The sequence below is a fragment of the Drosophila sulfurigaster genome, chromosome 2R (genome assembly GCF_023558435.1).
Source record: "Drosophila sulfurigaster albostrigata strain 15112-1811.04 chromosome 2R, ASM2355843v2, whole genome shotgun sequence".
Classification (NCBI taxonomy): Eukaryota; Metazoa; Arthropoda; class Insecta; order Diptera; family Drosophilidae; genus Drosophila; species Drosophila sulfurigaster.
The window spans coordinates 10,344,036-10,366,485 of record NC_084882.1 but is presented as its reverse complement, the minus strand read 5'-3'; the positions used below and the strand labels follow the sequence as shown (position 1 = coordinate 10,366,485).

General features: G+C 35.1%; 1 protein-coding gene across 1 annotated transcript in view; it reads right to left on the bottom strand.

Moving 5' to 3' along the window:
• Positions 1 to 765: 765 nt before the first annotated feature.
• LOC133837648 (ras-like protein family member 10B) overlaps positions 766 to 22,450 on the bottom strand; it is a 47,869-nt gene continuing 26,184 nt past the window's right edge. Inside the window, exons 2-7 of the mRNA XM_062268485.1 lie at positions 21,633 to 22,273; positions 14,771 to 14,893; positions 5,121 to 5,234; positions 4,942 to 5,055; positions 3,858 to 3,925; positions 766 to 3,762 (exon numbers count right to left, since the gene is read on the bottom strand). Of these exons, the coding sequence (XP_062124469.1) occupies positions 3,618 to 3,762; positions 3,858 to 3,925; positions 4,942 to 5,055; positions 5,121 to 5,234; positions 14,771 to 14,893; positions 21,633 to 21,965 (897 nt within the window). The 5' untranslated portion in view covers positions 21,966 to 22,273 and the 3' untranslated portion in view covers positions 766 to 3,617. The remainder of the gene's footprint in view (positions 3,763 to 3,857; positions 3,926 to 4,941; positions 5,056 to 5,120; positions 5,235 to 14,770; positions 14,894 to 21,632; positions 22,274 to 22,450) is intronic.

Here is a 22,450-nt window from a genome sequence, read left to right as displayed (position 1 = left end):
ATTAACGTTAGCTTTACTTATACAAATAAAGTAAATAAATGAAAATATCTAATACATAATTAATTAATTTTTGTTTAAGTCCAAAACTTTTTATGGTTTTTCAATTTATTTTCAAAATATTTCGTTAATTATTTTCCCAAAGAAAAATACTAACGATTGCCGCTCAATTGTTAATGAAGTTAAAGACAGAATTTTTGTTGTATCACTTTATTCTATTATTTTCATTTATTACTGTTGCTTGCGGGTTTTCCAAAAACATTCTCTACATGGCTAACGGATTAGTCGTTACATACTTTTGTGTGTTGGATTGCGCAAACAGATTGCCCAATGTTCGTACACAATATACATATGTGGCACAATAATGTAATGTATGATAAGTACATACACTAATTAGTATAAGTACTAGTATAATGATTTCATTAATATTGAGGCTTCGTTTTGCATTGCTTAATAGTTAGTTGCGGTGTTGTTTTGTTCTCATTTTAATGTGGGGTAGCTCATGTCAATATCAATAATAAGTACATCTGTACGTATACTTAATATGTTCTTTTCACTATTTCATTTGCGCTGTTTGCTTTTCATTTTAAAAAAAGAGATCATCTATATTATGTATGTATATTTATGTATTTATACTATAATAAGTACGTTCTTAAGGTTAATTGCTGTTACTTAATCTTAATGTTTTGAATAATCCCATTTATGTTGTTGCAACGCGATGAACAAACAATAAGCGGTTGAAGCATATTGCATTTGATTTATAAATACGTTTGTTTACTCTTCAAATACATAACTACAAATATATTAATTATTTTAGTTTTACTGTTGCAGGCAACGCGTTGCTTAAATATAATTCAACAGCAAATTTTGTGTTTCGTTTAATTTATTTTGTGTTTTTTTTGTTTTTGTTTATTATTGTGTATTGTTTTGAGCATTTAGCATTATTAAATTATTCTTTTCTTTTTTCCAAAAATTAACAGCCATTTTGACGAATCCGTAAATGTTCAAAATCATAAAAGAAAACTCGAACCAAACACATATACACGTAGTCTCTAATACATATATACAATACAAATACAGCATATACATGTATGTGTGTGTGTGTGTGTATGTAAGAATGTACGAATGTATGCATGTATTAATGTATGTTTTCATACATCGCGATGTCAGCGTATTCTAGTTTTTACTTGTGAACAATGGAAATAAGACTTTCAGCATTTTGAGAGTTAATTTGCTTTTGCTTTTGAATTATGAAATTTCATCTTTTGTTTTTTGTTGTTTTTTTTTGGAATCTAATGAACACACTTCATCAACAAGTCAACAAATTTGGCTGCACATTTCTAAAATTTCTATATTTATATTTTCGTCTTTATTATTATTATTATGATTAAGTATATTGTTATCAAAGCCCCAAGGCTACAATTTGATATTTAATGTTATGTTCAACAATATATATTTTCGTATGTATAATGTGTATATTAAATATTCTTGCGATTTTTAATTGAATTATTATTATTGCCTATGCATTTTATTTACCCTTTAATAAATTCCAAAAATTTACGTTTCCACTTGAGAAATTGTAATGAATGCCGATTTAATTAGTTTGATTAACCGCGAGACCTAATCTGAGCACTCAACTTGAATTTTGGCAGTCAGCCCAGTTGTCTATAGCATATGTATGTCTAGGAATGTTAATGATGATTTTCTTGTTCATAAATATACACATATTGCTGTTGTTGTTGCTGTTGTTCTTGTTGATTATACATACGTGTTTATTTTTAGAGCTTTGCAGTTTAGTAAAGTTCTTGAAATCTCTATGTACAAAGTCAGACTTGATTGCTTATCTTTCGAGTGTTGTTTGAGGTAAAGAAAGAGTTCGGTATAGAGTTACGTAGATTTGTTGTTGTTGTTGTTGTTTTTGTTGTGAAAATAGTGTAAAAGTATTGTTAAGTTCTATTTAAAGTGTGTACGTCAGCATTTTACTATGGAAACATATCTGTCTGTATGTCACATATCTAATGATCTAGTCTCTATCATAGTCAAGGTGTTTTTCTTCAACTCTACAAATTATGCAAATCCGAATTTGGATAAAAAGTATTTTTGTTGTATTTGTTTGTTCAATATTTTCAAAGAACACTAAAAATAATAACACAATTGTTTTTATTTTTGTGCGCTTACTCAAATAATTCTCTTAATAATCTTAACTATAATATTAATCCATTTTCATTTTAATTATTATGAATAACATCTGGGGTTGCATTGTTTTAAGGCTTTATTTAATGCAATATATTCGTTATCCCGATTTGTATGGCATAGAAATTGTTTAAAAGCAACAATTCCAGTTTGTTATCTAAGAATTTTCTATTATGGCCTACGATTAAGAAGAAATTAAAGTTTCAACGTTCTTCCAAAGTATTATTTATTTGATATAATTCAGGCTTTTGGGCAGTTTTTCTTGAATGGATTGCTGCGTTTAAACAATTTCCACAGCATCATTGCATTACTCATTAGTTGTCGTTTATTTGTCGAGCCCTTCTGTCTTCATTCTGGCTAAGCTTAAAAATAGGTATCATATACTTCGTAACCATTAAAGGGCTATATAATTTTACTTGACCTCAACTGGCGTTCCGATTGCGTCACACCTGCTTAACAACTAATTCTTGAAATGATCACAACGTTAATGAATCTTTTATATATGTATGTATATATAACTAGATTATCTCTTAAAGATAGCTACCGTATAAGTACCGTTATACCGTAAATACTAATGGAATTTGGTTTTTGTTTCTCTACGTTTGTTAATAACAAGTTTATTTGTTCATTCATAAAATGTATTGTAAATTATGGTGGGATTAATTGCCTATTACTTACAAATAAAAAACGAAAACGAAATCGAAAAACGACAAATGTAAATAGAAAAAAAAAAGAAAAATGTTCCATTGGCAGCATTGTTGAAAATGTCTTATGCATTTTCTTCATTTAACTTGCTGTTGTCTTTGCATATTCATAGCTGCAGCGTTGAGCAGCTTTTTGAGGCATTGAATTGCAAATGCGAATGCGAATGCGAATACATAAAAAGTTAGCTGCTAGCCAAAAAATGTTGCAGCTGTGTGTGTTGTCTGCTGTGCAATGGCTCAAAGAAAGCGACGAGCTAAATGTTCTAATAATGCCAAACAAAAGCAGCAAACGAAAATGACCAACAAGGGAGACAAAGACGGAGAAGTGAGAATGAAAATGCGAGTGAGAATAAGAAGCAGCGAGCGGTAGAGCGGTAGTAGATAAAAGGTCTGAGAGCCAACCAGCAAAGTGTGTCGACTACTAAATATAATATGTAATAGTATGTATGTATGTTGTATGTACGTGTGTGTGTATGCATGTACACTTATAAGTACAAGTATATGCTAAAATATGCATCAGCAAGCGTTCGCAGGGGATACAACATTGTTGCCGTTGTTATTTTCTATGGAGAATACGCATACGCCCCATTGTCCCAGTTCAACTGCTGAACAACTGAACAACTGAAAATGTTTGCCAGCGATGCTCCCCATCGTCTTCTTCAGCTTCTGCTGTCTGCGCGCGAGAGATCAAAATGTTTGCTTTAAAAACTTATGCAGCATTTGCTAGAGTATTGTACAGCGTCCTTTATTCCTAGTTGATTGTGAGAACTCAGTGCCAACGAGACCTCCTCCACCCGTCGTCCCAGTGACGCCTCCGCTACTGCATCCCATTAGCTCACGAAAAACGTCTCCGATTTTATAGTTGTATCTGCAAATGCGAATGTGAAACGATAATATCGATAGTCACTCCCAAATACATATGTATTTGTATGTATGTATGTTTGCATAATCGTTGCTACTCACTGCGCCGAGCACTCCACATATCCACAACGCCAATGTTTACGCACAAGCGTGGAAATGTCCTTGAGTTCCTGCACGACAGCAAACGGAAAAAGCGATTATTTATTTAGTGGAATCAATTATCGCATTGCATAATTGCACACAATTGCATTTCAATCAAAACCAGTTTTGCTTTACACTGCTAAAATTTAAAATTTTAGCAACTAATTGTGTTTGGGTTTGCATTTTTTGAATAAACTAATTAGGTTTAGTTTATTTTATTACAAACTACATTTTCTAGCTAATAAATTCACATAATTTCTGAAGAGTAGCTCATTTGTCTCTGTCCGTCAAATTTTGTTTATGAATATGTTAAGAAATATACTATTAGTTAAATACTAGATTTAATATAATAAATAAAATAAATAATACTTTTATTTGCTTTATAGCCTCAATAAATCACTGCATATTAAAGTTAACTGCACCAAAAATTATAAATTTATTTGATGTTAAGTTTATTCAAGTGTTTAACGGTAAGTATTTCACCCCTTAAATTTTTGTAAAAACAGCTCAGCAAATTATTCATTATAATAAATAATATAAACTATCTTGTTTGTGAATTTAGTTAGCACATTTGAATTAACATAAATTATACATAAACTTTTTCCTCTACATGCCCAACATTGTTTTTTTTTATCACTAATTTAATTTGTTTAAGTAGAAAAGTCAGAGAAAGCCAGTACAGTTTTTTTTTTATAAATATCCTTTCACATATTCTAGTGAAGTGTATATAAACTTCTTTAAAAGTTCAATACTTCATGAGACAGCTACGCAGAATTCTATTTTTGCAAATTTATAACGTTATATTATATAACTTTGGCAAAATACAAATCAGTTGCAAATTTCGTCAATAAAGTTTGAGATTACAACCCATTAAAATATTAATTGTTTTTTATCAGTTCCATGCATTGTGCTGATAACGACTATTCGTATGCATAGTAACGTAGCAGTTTAAAGTATAATTCATATCGTCGCTTTTCATTGATAATATTATTTTACCCGCTTAGTAATTGTGTCTGCAATAGTATGAAATATTAAGTATACGCACCTGCGAGTTGGCCTGCGCCTCAGTCACATTGTCAAATTTATTGCCAACCACAATTATGCTAAAATCACGATGACTGAAACTGTCCAAGATTTGATCTCTTATGGAGCGGCAGTACTGAGCATATACAGAAGAACATATATATATATAGAAAAAAAGGTATGTTTGTATGTGTGGCCTACCTGAAACGTTTCCAAATTGCCCATGTCGTAGACTAGAACATAGGCGTGCACCGTTCGCAACCCCAGCGGATGTCCATTATTCCATTCAGCAAAGTTATCAGCCGGAAATCGCTTCTGGCAAGATTGCCATGCCAATTTGTTGAGTGTTTGTTTTTCATCAGCGATGGCGTGTGTGTGTATATGTATGTGTGTGCGTGCGTGTGTGTGTGTGAGTTGAGAGTTTGTATGTGTTATGTGTGTCAACGTTGTCGTTGGTTTGTATTTTTGTTGCGTATTATTTGGGCACACATATGAAAAGCAAATAGAAGAACGAGAGAAAAATGCGTTTTGGTATTGCGTTTGCAAAAATGAAACTTTATTTTTTTTTGGTTTTTGTAAAAGCATATTTTCATTTTGTTATACCCGCTACGTTATACCCGATTTCATAAAGTATATATATTTTTGATCTGCGTCAACTACGTTATGTCTGTCTGTACGTCCGTATGAACACTTTGATCTCAGAAACTATAGAATATATACAGTGGATCACAGCTTATTTCAACCACCATAAACCGACAACTTTGGTCTGTCTACTGGCCAAACTAAAGGTTAGGTTAGGTAGGACCGGCTGCCCCTGTACGGGGCAAAGCATAGACCAGTGGAGGTCCGTAGCTGTACCGGTAGCTTATATACGTCTCAGAAATCGCGCAGTATGGATGCATTTTGGCAAAAGCCAGCAGCATCCTAGGAGATAGCCGTGAGACGTCCGAAGATCGTTGTGGCACGGCGAATTAAGGTATTTCAACCGGAGTCGGGATAACGCTGGGCATCTACAGAGAAGATGCTCAAGTGTTTCCTTAACCCCGGTTCGTTGCATTTCCTGCACTGATCACTGTTCGTGATGCCCAGCTTTACAGCATGGACAGCTGACAGACAGTGGCCAGTTAAAATGCCTAGCATTAGCCTGCAGTCTTTCCTTGAAAGCTGCATGACGAATTTGGTTAAGTTTTTGTTAGTAGAGGCACACATCAGCCTTGCAGTTTTGCACGAGTTGGCATTACGCCAGCTCGCGTCCCACTGAAGTCTAGAGCGCACCTCAATTTCATTGCCTAGAGTTCGCAGGGGTATCGGAACATTGCACATGTTACCGACATCGAGCCCTACTCCCTCTTTGGCGAGAGTGTCTGCGATCTCGTTGCCATCGATGCCCTGGTGGCTTGGGATCCAATAGATACGCACGACCGCAGATGCGTTCAGCGACTCTATTGCTCTTCTGCTGTCCAGGACAACTTTGGACTTGACCACATCAGAGTGCATTGATCTTATTGCAGCCTGGCTGTCAACAAAGATGTTAATAGAGGTGTGATCACGCTGTAAACCCCGAGCCAATTCGGCAGCCTTTCCAATGGCAAAAACTTCCGCCTGGAAGATGCTGCAATGGTCTGGGAGTTTATAGGAATGTTTGGAGACCGGGTCCGGGCAGTATACGGCCGCTCCGACACCATCATCCATCTTCGAACCGTCGGTGAAGAGGTTGAGGGCTTCGGGAATGCATAACCCTTCCCGCCAGCACTCCGGTTCCAAGAATATAGTGTTAATATGGTCAGTAGTGGTAAGGGGATAGTATAGTCCAAGTCTCTACTAGTCTCCCTACCAATGGCGCTGTGACCATAGCCTAGCAGACCCAAATTGCCAGTTGCGGCAATCCGTAGGGACGATTTTGCGGCTATGGATTGCGCGTATAGGTTTAATGGTTCGACACCAGCTATTACCTCGAGGGCTTTAGTTGGCGTCGACCTGAGAGCGCCTGTGATACACAGTAGCGCTTGACGCTGTGTCCTTTCCATGATGGATAGGTACGTCCAAACTAAAAGAGGCATTGAATTTATTTAAACGCAGGATTTCCGTTTAATGTTTAATGTAAGAGATACTCGTTCATTTATTCTCTAACTTTTTGTTTGCTATATAAAATTATTGAAAAACATAAAAATATCGAAAAAAGTACAACAAAAGTACAACCAGCAACTTTGCAGCTGCGCGAAGATCAGTTTCTAGGAAAATAATGGATCTTTATTATCTATATTGCCTTGTGTATAGTAATTTCAATGTTTCGAAGTTGGATCTTCGACATTTTAAACTTTAGATTTCCAGAGACACGCATATTTTATAAATAAGCTGTGATCCACTGTAGCTAAAATTTTCGACAGCACTTTTAAGTTTGTATCATATTGTTGCCACGCCCACTTTTGAAGCTAGAGTCGGTACAGACAATATTTATTATAGTATTTATAATTTCTGATTTATTGCGATCGTAGAAGTTATTTAAGAAATACTTTTATATGGCAAATTATGCCAGCTTCAATCGGGTTTTAGCTGCTTTGGCTGGAAATCTGGTATATTCTACCTTTTTGGTATATTTTGAATGTAGTACTTCAACAATATACCAAATATTGCTTTCGGTATATTTTTGTATTTTTGCGTTATAGTATTCGGTATATTTTAAGATCAATACGTGACTGTTTTGATTTTATTTAAAATGGCTATCAGGTATTTCACAGTCGGGCACTTTCGATTGTAGTGGTTTTTATTAATGTTTGTGCAACGGGAAAATGGTATGACTATTATTTAACTCAATTCTCGTTATAGTATTAAATGTTAATGCCATTGCAAAGTTGAATACACTGCACTGGGATGCACTGCTCTGCTCTGTGGTTATAGCACGTGTCTCTTTACACGCATACGTGCAGCCACAGTTGGCAGTAAATAATAATTAGTTGTAGCTGCCACAGAGACCCCTAGATGCCACTGTAATGGCTCTACGTGCTGAGGGGAGTGGCAGGGAGGCGTGGCAGCTAGCTGCGTTCGTAAATATGACAGATGCAGTATCAGAGGTGCTTTGATTTACTGCCACTGCCACTGCGACTGCGTCTGTGGTTAGTGCTTCATATGGCGAGCTTAATGGGTTTCGACAGCGCTGCTCTATTTGGGCCCCTAAATGCATTGCTGATGTATTTATTTGTATTTATTTTTTATTCGTTATTTATTTGACAGCATTGTGTAATCTCAAGTGCACATATATTTGTAAATAAATAAAATGGTTGGTTCAAAAACATTCTCAATTCGAGGCTTTAGCTTTTTTTTATTATACATCAATTTCGAATGAAAATTTAAATGTTGTATTATTCCTATTTGTTTGAAATGGCAGATTAATTTGCAAATGTGTCACTTTGTAAACACTTCACATTTAGCGTTGTTTGTTAAATATGTTAGATTATTCAACAACCAAAACTAAATTTAAATATTGTTATATGTATTTGGATTTGTTGTTAAAAGCACATTTATTTGCAAATATGCAATGCGATTTGTTAAATAAATTGTTGGAAAACTATAAACTTTACATTAATAGTTTAAAGCTTCAGCTAAGTCATAATAATTCAATTTTTGCGACTGGAGAGAACGATTTGGTGCGAATTTGTTTTTTTTAGAGTTTTATTAAACATTCAATAAGTTTTAAATATACGGGGTTTGTATTTATTAACGTTATTTAGGCCTTACGGTTAATAGTTATATTATATAATTATTAACTCAACTTTTAACTTTTTCTTGTTAACTAAACACCATACAGAGGGAGAAAAAATCTATTTTGAAAAATCTTGATATATGTAAGACTTTTTCGATTTAAAAAAGAACCATCTTGAAATAAAATGTTTAGGTTGACCAATCAGGATTTTTATGTTAAATTTTTATTTCAGTATTATAAATATCTTAATTTTAGATTAATATCTTGATTCAAGATTGTTTTATTTTAAAGAGATTAAGATTGCAAATATCGATTAATGTTGGAGTTTCTCTCCTTTAGTGTCGGTTCGTATATAACAAAAAGTGGTAAGTGTATTATAATTGTAAACTGATATTAAATAAGATACATAAGATAATGTGTATTTTTTTTTTATTTTATACAATCTAAATTTAAAGATTGTTTTATCATGATTTAAGATTTTGCTTTTTTTAGTGCAATTCAAAGATTTTTCCATGTTTGAAAAAAGATTGAATTTCAAGATAGAGGATAATCAAGTTTTTTTTTGTAGATTTCGATCTTGATTAAAGAATAAACCTTTTTTATTTAATTTCGACATACAAACAATCATTATTTTTTTTTATTCTAGATTTTATTCTTTTTTCTTTCTGTGAAAACATAATTGCAACTTAAAATGTAACTTCTTCGAAAGCATTTATCTTCATACTCATCTAAATTATTCTGCGAGTGCATCACATATTGCATTTGAATAAATTTACTAATGTCTAATGCGATCCAAGGAACTATTACTGGAGACACCAAGCTGGCAGATGAATCAAATCAAATGTGCACGAGTGTGCGCATATTCAAAGTTTCAACTGCTAATGTTATTGCTGTTGCTTTTGCTTTGCTTCTGCTTAGGTAGAGTTGTTGTCATCCCCACTTAAACAATTTTGCAAGTAGTTTTTGCTGAGATGTGGCACTCGTAGTAGCTTGAGCATATTTACTGCTTAAGCATTAAGTTGTAACAAGTTATAACGTGCAGTTGGTATGCATTAGCATTATAAAGCTAAGTAACTGAAAAATGTGGCAGTTGCGTGCTTCGTTTGTTGCAGCAATCTTCTTGCTTCCCTTGAGTTACATTTACATTGAGTTAAAAGCCTTTTGGCTTTTGCTTTCGTCTCTGCCAAGTGGCATTAAGAGATACTGTTTTCTGCTTTTGTTATAAGTAACATGCACTGCACTTGGGTAATAAGCGACTGGCGGCTGAGGGAAAACAACAAGAGAACGACGGAGCTGTATAGAGACCGTAAATAAACGTTATAATTAAATTTTCGCTGCAGCATTTTAGGCGCACACAAAAGCTAGACAACGCGGAGGCTGGCCAAGAGAAAATAGAAAATAGAAACAGAAACCAAAACCGAAATAGAAGTAGATGTAGAAATAGAAGAGCACAACCTTGCTATTAAAAATGTTGGCCGACAGCTTAAGAGTCCACGCGCGCCTTGGCACCATTCCGTCTGTCCTTCAGCTCTTTCCCTTCGCCCTCTGCTCCTCCTTCGTCAAGTTACACTTGAAACTCCTGGCACCATCCATTTAACGCTATTTGTCTGCTTGTGTCATTCTGGCAGCCAGCCAGTCGACGTTGTCTCTGTCTCTATCTCTGTCACCGTCGTCGTCGTTGTCGTCGTGGGCAGTAAGTTAGCTAGATTTACGTTTTTGATTAAATTTCATTTAATTTGCGCTTTCCTCTGCCTATTATTGTTGTCGTTGTTGTTATTGCTATAACTGTTACTGTTGCTGTTGCTACTGTTTTGTTAATTAACGGCTGTGTTAGCCTGGAAATGCGAGCAGCTCGTTAGCCAATGGCAATGTGTCCAAACTGTCCAGCTGTCTGATTCTTGCTATAATTGTTGCTGCTTCACGGAAATTGTTCTTGTATTTATATGATGCTCCTTTCCCTCTCTCTCTCTCTGTCTCTCGATGCTGAGATTGTCGTGCCTTTCAGCTATCAGCTATTTCAGCTGTTTGCCCACTGTTTAGCCTGGGGGTGTGCATCAGCAACTGCGACAGCGACAGCAAAACAAATTTTCCCGCTTTTCTAATGCTCAACAACAAGATAAACACGAAGCTTGGAGATCCATCTTGTGAATGTAGTATAAACATTGCACGAAACTAATTAATTATATTGCAGATCTACTAATTGGATTGACAAAACCCTCTTAAATAATGCCGCGAATTTGGCTGATCTTTTTAAAAGAGGAAAACTTTCTGTTCTGACATAGTTTATTAAATAATTAATTAATTACTAGTGTTGAAGGGGGAAAATATGTTAATTTGAATTGTACTATGTAAATAAATTCAGATGGTTTTCTATATTCTGATTATAATGCAGCTTGTTTTTATATCTATAAATGCACATTAAATTTATACAAATTTAAAATTTTTTCGATTTTCTATTTTATTAGTAATAAATTACTCGTTTAAATATAAGGGTATTTTCCCCTAAACTAGCTTCATTTGTTATACACTCTACATGTGTGCACTCTATAAATTGTCATTTCAAGTTGCGGTCCTTGTGCTCGTCGTGTAGGTCACTTAAAATACACAATGACCGACTAGGTGGCCTCCTGTGTTTGTGTGTGTATGAGTGTGTAAAAGTGTGTGTGATTGTGTATGCGAAAATCTGTTGGAGAACAAAATGCCGAACACACACACAAGTGGAAATCATTACAGCGGACTTTGAGTTATAACTGGCAGGCATTGCACTTGACGCGATGAAAAATTTATCACAATAAACGGAGCCGAGCTCCCCGAGATGCTGCTGGGTCACAGCTCCACCATTTTGGCCCTTACCTCAGAGAGGGAAAAAGTGGCAGCTATTTGGTCAACACAATGGCTGACAAAAAATGACAACGAAAAGTGCACAAAACACGTTTACTCAACAAGTAAGTTTGGTTCGAGAGCGCTTCGATAGAGAAGATACTCTTTAGCTTTTAAAGTGTCAGGTGTTTTAAAAGGAGCTTTATTTTATTATTAAATAAATGTGAATGCAGGAACGAATTGTTGTAGCCACTTTTAAGAGTATGTTAATTTTGGGTATTACGAACGTAGTCAACACAGTTGAACAATAAACACATCTCATAAGTTAGTGTATGATTTAAATATTGCGTATACAACCCGTTTCCTTGATTATATTGTGCACAGGGTATGAACAACAAATTCACGCCAAAATGGACATGAATAAATTGAAAGGCATTGAAAGGCGAAGGGTACATGAACGGTTCACCGGGGGGGATGCAACTGCTGAGGGGAGAAGCAAGAGGTAGGGATTTGAGGACAGCTGCATTCACTGGCTGTAGTTAATATGACAATGGAGGTTGGTCGACTGCTTTATCCTGCCTGTCAACTCTTTCAATACAAATTTCTTGTTCTACTTTTACGGTTTTTCTTTTGTTTCTTTTCTCTTCTTGTATATCTTTCTTTTTTTTTTTTTTGGTGGCAAACGTTGATATTTATAGCGAGGCGACTATACAGATATGTCCTTATATATAGCTCACTGATTTGCCTGGCTTTTGTTGTGCCTGGCGACTTTGTCGGCATACTCTAGCTTACTTCTGAGCGGGCATAATGATTTTATCGCTGTAGTTGCAAAACCTTAATTTTTAGATTTCAAAAAAAATAATTGAACATAAAATATAAAGCACAATTCTTAAATTAAAATAATTATTTGAATATATTTTGAATTTTGGAAGTAAACAATTTTAAAAAATAAAAAACATAATAACTTTTTGAAATATATTTACTTTTACTGTCTTTAAATAAATAAATATAAATCGATGATTATTATTTATATTATGACAAATAATATTGCCCTGAATACTGAGACGAAATCAGTTATGAAACCGGGTGTGGAAACTATGCTACGTATAAATATGTTATTTACTGTAAGTCTATAAGAGTATTCACCATTTGCTTTAACATTGAACACGTACAACTTGTCTGTACGAGGACATCGTTTTATTCCGTTTTTGTGGGCATGTTGCGGCATTGTATGCAAAGTGAAAGCCGGAGGCAGTCCCTAAAGCTATGAAAAAAAGTCGAAACTTTGGCAGTCTGTCTTACTATAAATATTTTATGATGTTCAACTCGATGCGATTCGTTGTGGGATGCAAAGGGAGAGCAAAGAAATTCACAAGCCAAGCCAAGCCACAAAACAAAACCACCGAATCACTTGTCTTAACTGGACACCAAACACAGGACTCGGCCAACATTTTTGGTTCACATTTCTGATATGCGGTTACCAAAAAGTGCTTGCTAATTGCGGCACAGAAGCGACGCATCGGTTGTCATTGCCATACTAAGTAGAACTAAGCTTCAGTTTGTGCACATAAAATGCCACGGGCTTTCTCTATGTACTATAATGCACAATAAAGTGGTCACAGCTTAGTTGTATGCACACATCCACACACACACTGTCACTAACACTCTTTCATACACACACACATACATGTATTGTATATAGTAGTAGCACACGGGGAAATACATGAATATAAAGTGCGGCACTCAGGCGCAAAGTTTATAGCCGGCTATAATTGAGCATTCATGCGAATAATAGTGCTCTTAAATGGCAGGCAACGAAGAACCCCAAAAAACAAATGCTGCAATTTTGGGGCAATTAAAAATTAATAAAAATAAACCCACACGACGCACATTATTGCAATAACCGAGCATCATGATACGCCCGCACTCGTTATATGGCTCTTAACGGAGAATTTAATAAAGTAAACGACGCCAACTGAAATATGATGTAAAATTATCTTACAGCAGCAGTGAGAACAAAGACTGCTCGACAAGCTGATGCTCTAGATATTTAAGCAATTGAGAATTTTATTTAGATTTATCATTTTTATACTCTTCGCAGCACTTAAATTAAGTAAACATTACGTATGTTACTACTCAACACTTCAAATAAGTTATTGTTACACAACACTTAAAGAAAGTATCGATAGAAGAAGCCAGAAATTTGAGAATCGATAATATCGATAGTAGAAGGCGAATTTAGATAATCAATAATAAGTCGATAATTTCGATAAAAGTAGAAGCATCTTAGAGAATCGATTATAGAGTGCCACCTGTGATCGACGTGAGAAGAAACATAGTGAATTATGATAAACTAATTAAATTTGTAAAAACTTAATCGAATCTAAAATTGAAATGAAGATAAAAAACTGAAAAGTGTTACTCTGCTTATTCAACACTTTTTCAAAATAATTGAACGCTTAAATGGGATTGAAAACGATCAGAGCCTGAAAATGAAGCATGCTCCAAACTCCAAGCCATTTCGTTGGTAAATAGCCAGAAAAGCATAATGTATACGCCCTGTGGGCAATCGTGTCGGCCATTTTGTTTGCAGTGGGCTGTGGCAAGCAGTTTTGCTGCGGCGCCTGGAGCTTTTCTATTAAGAAATATGAAATCTATGTCAGTAATAAAAGCGCAGCAGCAGCATCTTAACGCTAGACAGCCGACAGCAGGCATAAGCCAGAGCGAGCAACTGAAACAGTGGAAATCGCGATGGTCGACTGCGTGTTACACTACTTATAAATCGGTAGCATTAAAGAGTGATAGAAGGTGATGCATGTGTATATCAACAAATCATTAAAAACCAATTTGCGAGAGCTGCAAACATTCCACAGTCTTCAAGGATATTATGGTCTTAGGGTATATAAATCAGAGGCAAGACGTCTGCTGCTGAATATTTATGCATCATGTGTCAAACTGCGCTACACGCGTATTGCAGCTGTGTCTCGTTTCGCGTGTCTGCAAAGCATTTTTGCATAAATTCATTTAAATGATTAAATAAAATACAACGCTGCGACGGTAAATGTTATGCCAGATGTTCCCATAACTTATCGTAAAGGCTCGTAAAAATATAAATTGTGCGCCAGGTGAAATGCAGTGGAAAATTGTGCAACCGTATCGAAACAACTTGTTTAAGCATAAATTTGTATTTCCATCAACCTACTACACGAGCAAAATTCCAAAAAGCATTATAGGAAAAAGTTGAAACCGCTGTCGTGGCATAGTTTATAATTAAATTATAAAATAGTTGGAAAATTGTTGCGCAGCCGAGCATTTTCCGTAGGCAACTCACCTGGGGTGGAACGTCCAGTACCATCAGCTCCCGTATGCATGTATCGCAGACCAAACAGTTTTTATAGATTTTCCGATGCGTTGTCGTCTGATGAGTCTTTGGGAAGTCATGGTAAAAAAATTGCTGCAAAAAAAAAAACGCAATTTGAGAACTTTTTTCAATTTCCAGAATTGCAATAAACGCTTAAAGAGTACAACAATATTTTAATATGTACAGTTTTTTTTATTGCCGCTTTAAGTAAATATTTCGAATATATGGCTGGGCTTATTTTTTTACATGTACATATTTATTTTTCTTCTTTACATTATTCGGCCAGAGTTTGGGGATTCCTCGATGGTCTGCTCTGTAGATTTTTAAATCCAGATTTACGCTCAGGCACGCACACATTTTACAAGTGCGTAAGTGTTTTGTTAGCGGTCGCAGTTGTTGGCTGCTTATGTATTTCATGCAAATTTTAAGCATATTAAAAATGCGAGTGCACAAAAGTATGCTATGGAAATTTAAGATTTACGAGCATGTTGATGTGGGCGGAAATATGATTACAAGGATTAGAGCACTCAAAGTATGGCCACGAATTTGTTAATATAAAAAATTTAATTGTTTGAAATCCATAAAAATCACCATGGTATTATTATTATTAATTTACAAATAAAATATGTATATGGTATATTTACGTTGTAAACAAAATTATGATATTTAATATAACTCCAAATTCATCGATGCTTATGTTTTTGGTGTGGAAACAGCAAAACGGATCTCGTTAAAATGTGAAAAACTGAGTGGCCGTGGAAACAGGGCATAAAAAGTAAATTAAAAACTAATATTCATAATGACTTCTTAATTTCAATCAGATTAATTGCAATAGAAGTATCATCGAAATCACGTATACGTAATTTTTTATATTTTTTGTCGACAGAAATTTAAATTTGAAAATTACTGATTTATAAACTTAATTTCGATAGCTAAGAACTGAAGAGTTTCATAAACTCATTTTCATTATAAGCACTAAGATATGCAGTACTTGCGCTCGATATTTTTAGCTTAAATTGTACTTTAATTGCTTTATTCACCCCTTTTAACTTAAAGTACAGGCAGACTAGCCTAAATTACAAGACCACACATTAAGTTTTATGAACCTTCCGACATTCATTGCTTCCCCATTAAGCGTAGCTAATGAAATAAAAATCAAATTAACTGCAGTCAAAGTATCATAAATATCGGGTATTTTATTTTTTGTTTGGTAAAAATATAAATTCTAATAAGAATGATGTATAAACTAAACTATGTAGGCTACAAAATTAAGAAGCAATTTCAAAAACTAATATTCATTATAAGCACTAGTATTTGGTCCGAGTACCTGAAGATTAGCCTAAAATTCATGACCACACATTAAATCTTGAGCATCTTCTGTCGCTCGAAGCTTCCTCCTGACGGTTGCTGCCAATAAGCGAGGCTAATGAAATAAAAAGCAAATCAAACGCAGTGCAATGAAAGTGTCATAAAAAATTACGCATACGCCCGGCGTAACCATTTGTGTAAATTTCGAAGGAAACTAAACTAAAAGTGCTCAAATATGCAGAGTTGCGAGTCGTGGCGCATTTATTTATGTGTCGGATAATGTTGCGCACTTTATGGCTGAGCAGACGCATATAAAAAGGAGAAAAGCCCGTCCGTTTGCCTGTCAGTCCGTCCTTCTGTCCGTCTGCCCGTCTGTCCGACCTTCCGTCCGTTCGGGGCGAAGGAGTCGCGAAGGCCATCAACGTCATTTCTTATTCAATTACCAGTTCAATAAAAATAAAACTCAATGATATGCGATGGCACATAAAAGCGACGAGAGATGCGGCTGGTTCCGTTGCACACGAACAGCTTCTGCTTCTGCTTCTGCTTCTGCCTCTGCTTTTACGCCTGCACCTTCCTCTCTATGCTCACTCATATATTTTCCCTATGTGTGTGCAGCATATAATTGAAAACTGCTCAGCGACTTGGCCTGAGAGCACTAAAAGCATTTCCGTTTTAAAGCAGCTGCCAAGGCAGATGTCGCTGCCATTCGCTCGCTCGTTGCTCGCTGGCCACTTCCGCTTCCGGCGATCGTCTCCCCCGCCCCAAGACTCTTGGCCATCGGGTAATTGAATCGTAGCGAGCATAAATTGCACTTGATTTCATTCAGTCGACAATGTAGCAACTGATTGGCAAGCCGCATTTGCATTTAAATGAGATGAGCGCCAAAAGAAATATGTGTCTTCCCACTCGCAAACGCAGTCGTAATCGCAATCGCACTGATAAAACTCCCAAATGGTTTCGTCTTTATTATTAGCCAATGTTTTGGCGGCATCTCTTCGATTTGTGCGACACTGTCTCTCTGTGTATGTGACAAGGGATAGCCTGTGCTTATCGCACCACACACTCGACAATTGCCAATCTGTTCGATGAATGCCTTCAGACGAGGCCCAATAACAACGCATCACTTTAAAATGCAATCAGACGTAAAATATCCTTTGAGCCTGTCGCTCATTTTGGGCTCATGTATTTATACTCTCGGATCACAAAGAAACACCCTAAGCACCTACACACGCACACACCCTCTAAGCCCGCAATGGCAAACAAAATGGGCAGCGAATTTGGGACAACAATTCTTACAGGGTATCGAGCAAAGTCAGGAAATTCTTCGCGCTTGTTATACCCGCTACACATATTGCTTTGCTCTCAATGGAATATTTTTTATGTATTATACCAATATAGCCTCATTATACTAATATAGTCTCATTATACTAAATATAGTCTTTGTTATATTTTTAGTATTTTTGCGATATATAATTTAAACTTTAATTTGCGCTCTGTGGTATATTTTGTATATAGTATACTAATATAGCCTTTCAATATACTAAATGTAGCATTTGTTACATTTTTAGTATTTTTGCGGTATATTAATTATAACTTTATTATGTATTCTGTGGTATATTTTGTTTGTGGTATAACAACATGGCCTTTCAATATACTAAATATAGACTTTGTTATATTTTTAGTATATTTGCAGTATATTAATTATAACTTTACTTTACACTCTATGATATATTTTATGTGTAATATACCAACATAGCCTTTCAATATTCTAAATAAAGCCTTTATTATACCTTTAGTATTTTTGTGGTATATTATAATTTTGACTTGCACTCGACGGTATATTTGTAAGCAGTATACCACTTTAGACTTTTAATATACATACATCATACAATATTTGTTATATTTTTAGTATTTTTTGGTATATTCGGTACATTTTAAAATTAATACCGCACAATGGGCAACGGTATCTCACAGTCGAGTACACTCGACTGTAGCTTTCTTTCTTGTTCATAATGGTTTTGTTTTTTCCTTTTTTTGGCCAAGCTCAAAAGATACTTTTTTGGGGCCAAAATTTATTTTATGGCTTTGCCAGCGTGTCCTTTATTTCTGGGTGTGTGCGTCTTTTTTTCCATTGACTGCGATTTACTTTGCCTGCTGCCTGCTGCTTTGCTACTTTGCTGCTTGCTTTTAGTCGAATATTGCATAACCTGGCTGAGAGAGAGTAAAGCAACTGAGCCCAGTAAAATGCTGGCGGCTGGCGGCTGTCGGCTGGCGGGTTAATGGCATCGTTTGGGCCACGTTTTTTTTGAAGTTGCTCATATTAAGCTGAAATTATGAGCTTGCCCCTGAGTAATGAGCAGTTGAAAGAGCTTGCCAGGGCACTAAGTAGTGTTCGTTATGCGATATGCAAAGCTGTGCATTGAAAGTATCAAATAACCGAATATCTAATTATTTCTAAAGAAAATTCTGCTACTCACTCATCCAGCTTTCAGTTGTAATCATCGAATTTAATACAGTTTTTAGCTAGATCATTAGGAATTTATACGGCAGACCGAACACAAGCACGAGCTGTGTGTTGACCACAAATAACCATTAAACAGGACGTAATTGATTTTGCAGCGCTTAAAATACCATAAAAATGCGAAAATCTCGCATTACGCACAATAAAAGCCAAGCTGGGTTGGCTGGCGGTGGGCACAGTGCTTAAATGCCGGGAAGAGGCATAAAGGCAGCTAAAAGCATAAACACGAATCAAGTTAATACACTCATACATCCAAACATCCAAACACATACATACACACACACATGTATACACTTGGATATTGACCGCTGTACTAGGACATTAAACGCAGAAAGCGAAATAATGAAGAGTGAGGAGCAAACAGCAAATTGCAAACTGGAAAATGGCAAATGGCGAACAACAAATAGCAAATAGCGAATAGCGAATGGCAACTGGCAAAACTCCCAGCTGCCCATTGCAGTTAATTGAATTTGCGGAGCAACTAAAGCTTCACTGGATTCTGCACAGGGGAACAACAATGCCAAGCTATATTTAGCTACTTTAACGAATACGCATATATACTTCCCAACCAGTTGCATAACCAACAGATTTAATCCGATATCAATATCCTTCATAGCATGGCAATGCATTGAAGTGGGTTCATTTTATTTATTTTGTTTAGAAAATGCATAACTTTAACACATTAATTTTAATTGTTTTTTATATTATCTACTAAATTGAAGACATAAAATTCCAAAATACTTCGATAGGAATTTATTCGTATGACTTTATTTCTATTTTTTAATAGAGATGAAAATAAATAAAATCATCTAATCTAATTTATATTTACAATAGAGCAATTATGTAATATTAGTTTTTGTATATTAGTTGTCTCTTTTGCTAGTATAATGTTCGTGTGAGTAATTAAAATAAATTCGTTTATTTTATTCTGCTCTAAAATCTATAATGGTTGAAATTATCCTTTGAAAATTAAAAATAATAATTTTTATATATTAAATTCATAGAACCGTTAAATTAACGTGAATTTTAGAGTACTAGAAGCTAAACACATTTTAAGTGTTAAGAAACTAGTGAATAGAGTAAACCTAACGAACGGAGTGTTGGTAAAGTCGGTAAAGGTAAAGTCCGATAATATAATTTTTATAATAATAAAAATAATTAAATTATGGAAAACTATAATACTCATTGCTCTCCTACATATATATCATATTTTATTGAAATGTAGAAGTAAATTTAATGAAATTTCGTGTTTTCAATTGTATAATTTTTGAAGACGTTCAGTCTGTGAATAACCATAAATTAAAAGCTACCTTTGAAACCTATTTAAGTCTCGTTTTTTTACCTTCCTACCTTTAAGAGAAGTTTAACATTGTGTCAGAAAGTATTGCATGTGGGTGTTACTTAACTTTATTTTGAAGTTGCATTAATTTTCAATGAAGTCATGGGAAAGTTGCCAACAAATTGTGTTGCACACATCGTAGAAGGGTATAAGAAGGTGCGCCTATTCTTAAATAAGAAAAAGCACACATGAGCTCTGCATTTGCCATCGCTGTTCCATTGTCTAATTACAAAAGATAAACCACAAAAGATGTGATGCGATGTGCTACGATGCTGTGATGCGTCGACGAAGCGGAAATCAAATTAACGAAGCTCTGAAGCTATGCACGCACTCAAATGTTATTAACGTGGACAAAGGGGAGGCAGCTGTTGAGGGGCACGCCCATTAAAAGTTTAACGCCAACCTGCTGCTAAACTTTTTAGCTTCAATGGGACGCTATTAATAATTTAAGGCCATGTCGGATGCAAAAAGTGCAACTGTGGCACGTCGAGGGGGCGTGCCAACGCCCTTTTACCATCTGTGCTGAGAATAAAATCCGAGTTGTGTTAATTGAAAGCTGAATACAATTGTGCACACTTTTACATTGTTGCAACATTTATTTATTTATTCGACTAGACATTTAATTTCGGACGGCAAAGTGATGATGATGATGATGATAATGATGTTGATTTACATCCCCGGTCGTAAATTGATTTTAATTGCAATGTAAACAGTCGAGTCCTTAATAAAAATTAAATATGAATATAGCAGTCAGCAGTTAACTTTTAATTACATCAATTTATAGGTCAACGGTAATTTAACGAACTGATTTGAAGTCCATTAATTGTAGCCAAAGAATATACAGTTCAGTTCAGTTCATTCTGAATCTGCAATAAATTGAATTTATTTTCGTTTAAGAAAACCAACTGCCGCCATACAAGTTGAAAATATTCAGGAGCTGCAGAAAACATTTGTAAAAAATCGTGGATCAAAAGTTGCAATCACCAAACAAAAATGGAAGAAAGCCACAACCGAGTGTGCTCGACTATGACTATGACTATGACTATCAAAGCATACAAAAATATACTAAATACAAAATACGAAAATATACAAAAGGTATATGGTATTATAACCTCAACATACCAAAAAATATAAAAATATAAAAAGGGATATACTAAAACACTTAAAATAGAACGTAGAATGGATATGGATATATGTATGTACGCAATAAAATACTCAAAATATACTGCAGAATATACATATATGCGATTGTCCACCTCAATTAAGCACTTTTGGTTATGTCAAATTGTTTCTTGTATAACTTCTAAATTGTGTATTTACTAATAATATATCCGAAATTTTGTTATTCGTTTTGTCGATTTCCTTTTAACAATTACAAATATAATATTTCCAAACGAAATTGAATCTCTATCTCTTATAGAGTCTGAGATCAGATCGTTTCGGTTGTTAACAAATATATACTGTATACTTTCTGTCACGTTATAACACCCTTCAACCGTTTGTGTAGCGGGTATAAAAAGAAGCTTTCATAAAAATAGTTCTTCTTTGAGGATTGATTGCCAATCAGAGCGCGAGTCAATCAGGAGAGAATACCGAATCAAGTATACAATATTCATAATACTGTTGTAGTGTGTGTGCCATGTTATGGGCTTTGTGCTCACCTGTAATATGCTTGTTTTGCCGACGCCAGTAGCCCCCAAAAATGCAGCTTTAAGGGGGGCCCTGCAGCCATGGCGGCTCTGCACCACCCTCCAGAGTGATACGCTATGCCGAGATGCACTTGTTTTGTATATGTAGCTCCATTTCAATTGAGATTTTTGTTGTGCTATTCGCTGTGGTTGTGTTTGCTGCTCCTTTTTGTTGTCCTTTGGCCGTTGCTCCTTTGTTTGCTGCTCCTGTGCCTGTGCCTGCTCCTGCTCCAGTTCCCGTTGTTTTAATATTGGCTGCTGTTGGTATTGTTGTTGTTGTTGTTGTTTTCGCACTATCACCGACATAATCAACGCTTCGTGTGCTACCGATTAATAGTTTCTTAGAGTTGGTTGGCGATATTGTACTACTCCACATTATATTATTATTGTAATTGCTTATATTATTGTTATTTCTCTTTAACGACGCCAGCTTGACAGATTTAACGATATAGAAATGTGGAGAAGAAATTCCAGGTAAAATGGATTTTATTATTGCAATAATTAAAGGTGGATTTCACGTTGTAGTTCTTCTTGTGGTGGTTGTTGTTGTTGCCTTTTGTTGAACAAAACAAGGCATAATAAGAGTTCTTGATTCGTCGTTGTCTAAAAAGAGACTGCAAGGAAAGAAAGAAATTTGTTTAGCTACAGATTATAGAGAAAAACGTGTTTGTAAACTTTTAATTTATTTAATTTTAGTAACTTTAAAACTGAATTTCACTTTGCAACACACATGTAACATAATCTTAAATTGTATTGCATAGTTAAAATGAAAACGAATGAAGTCTGCTGTC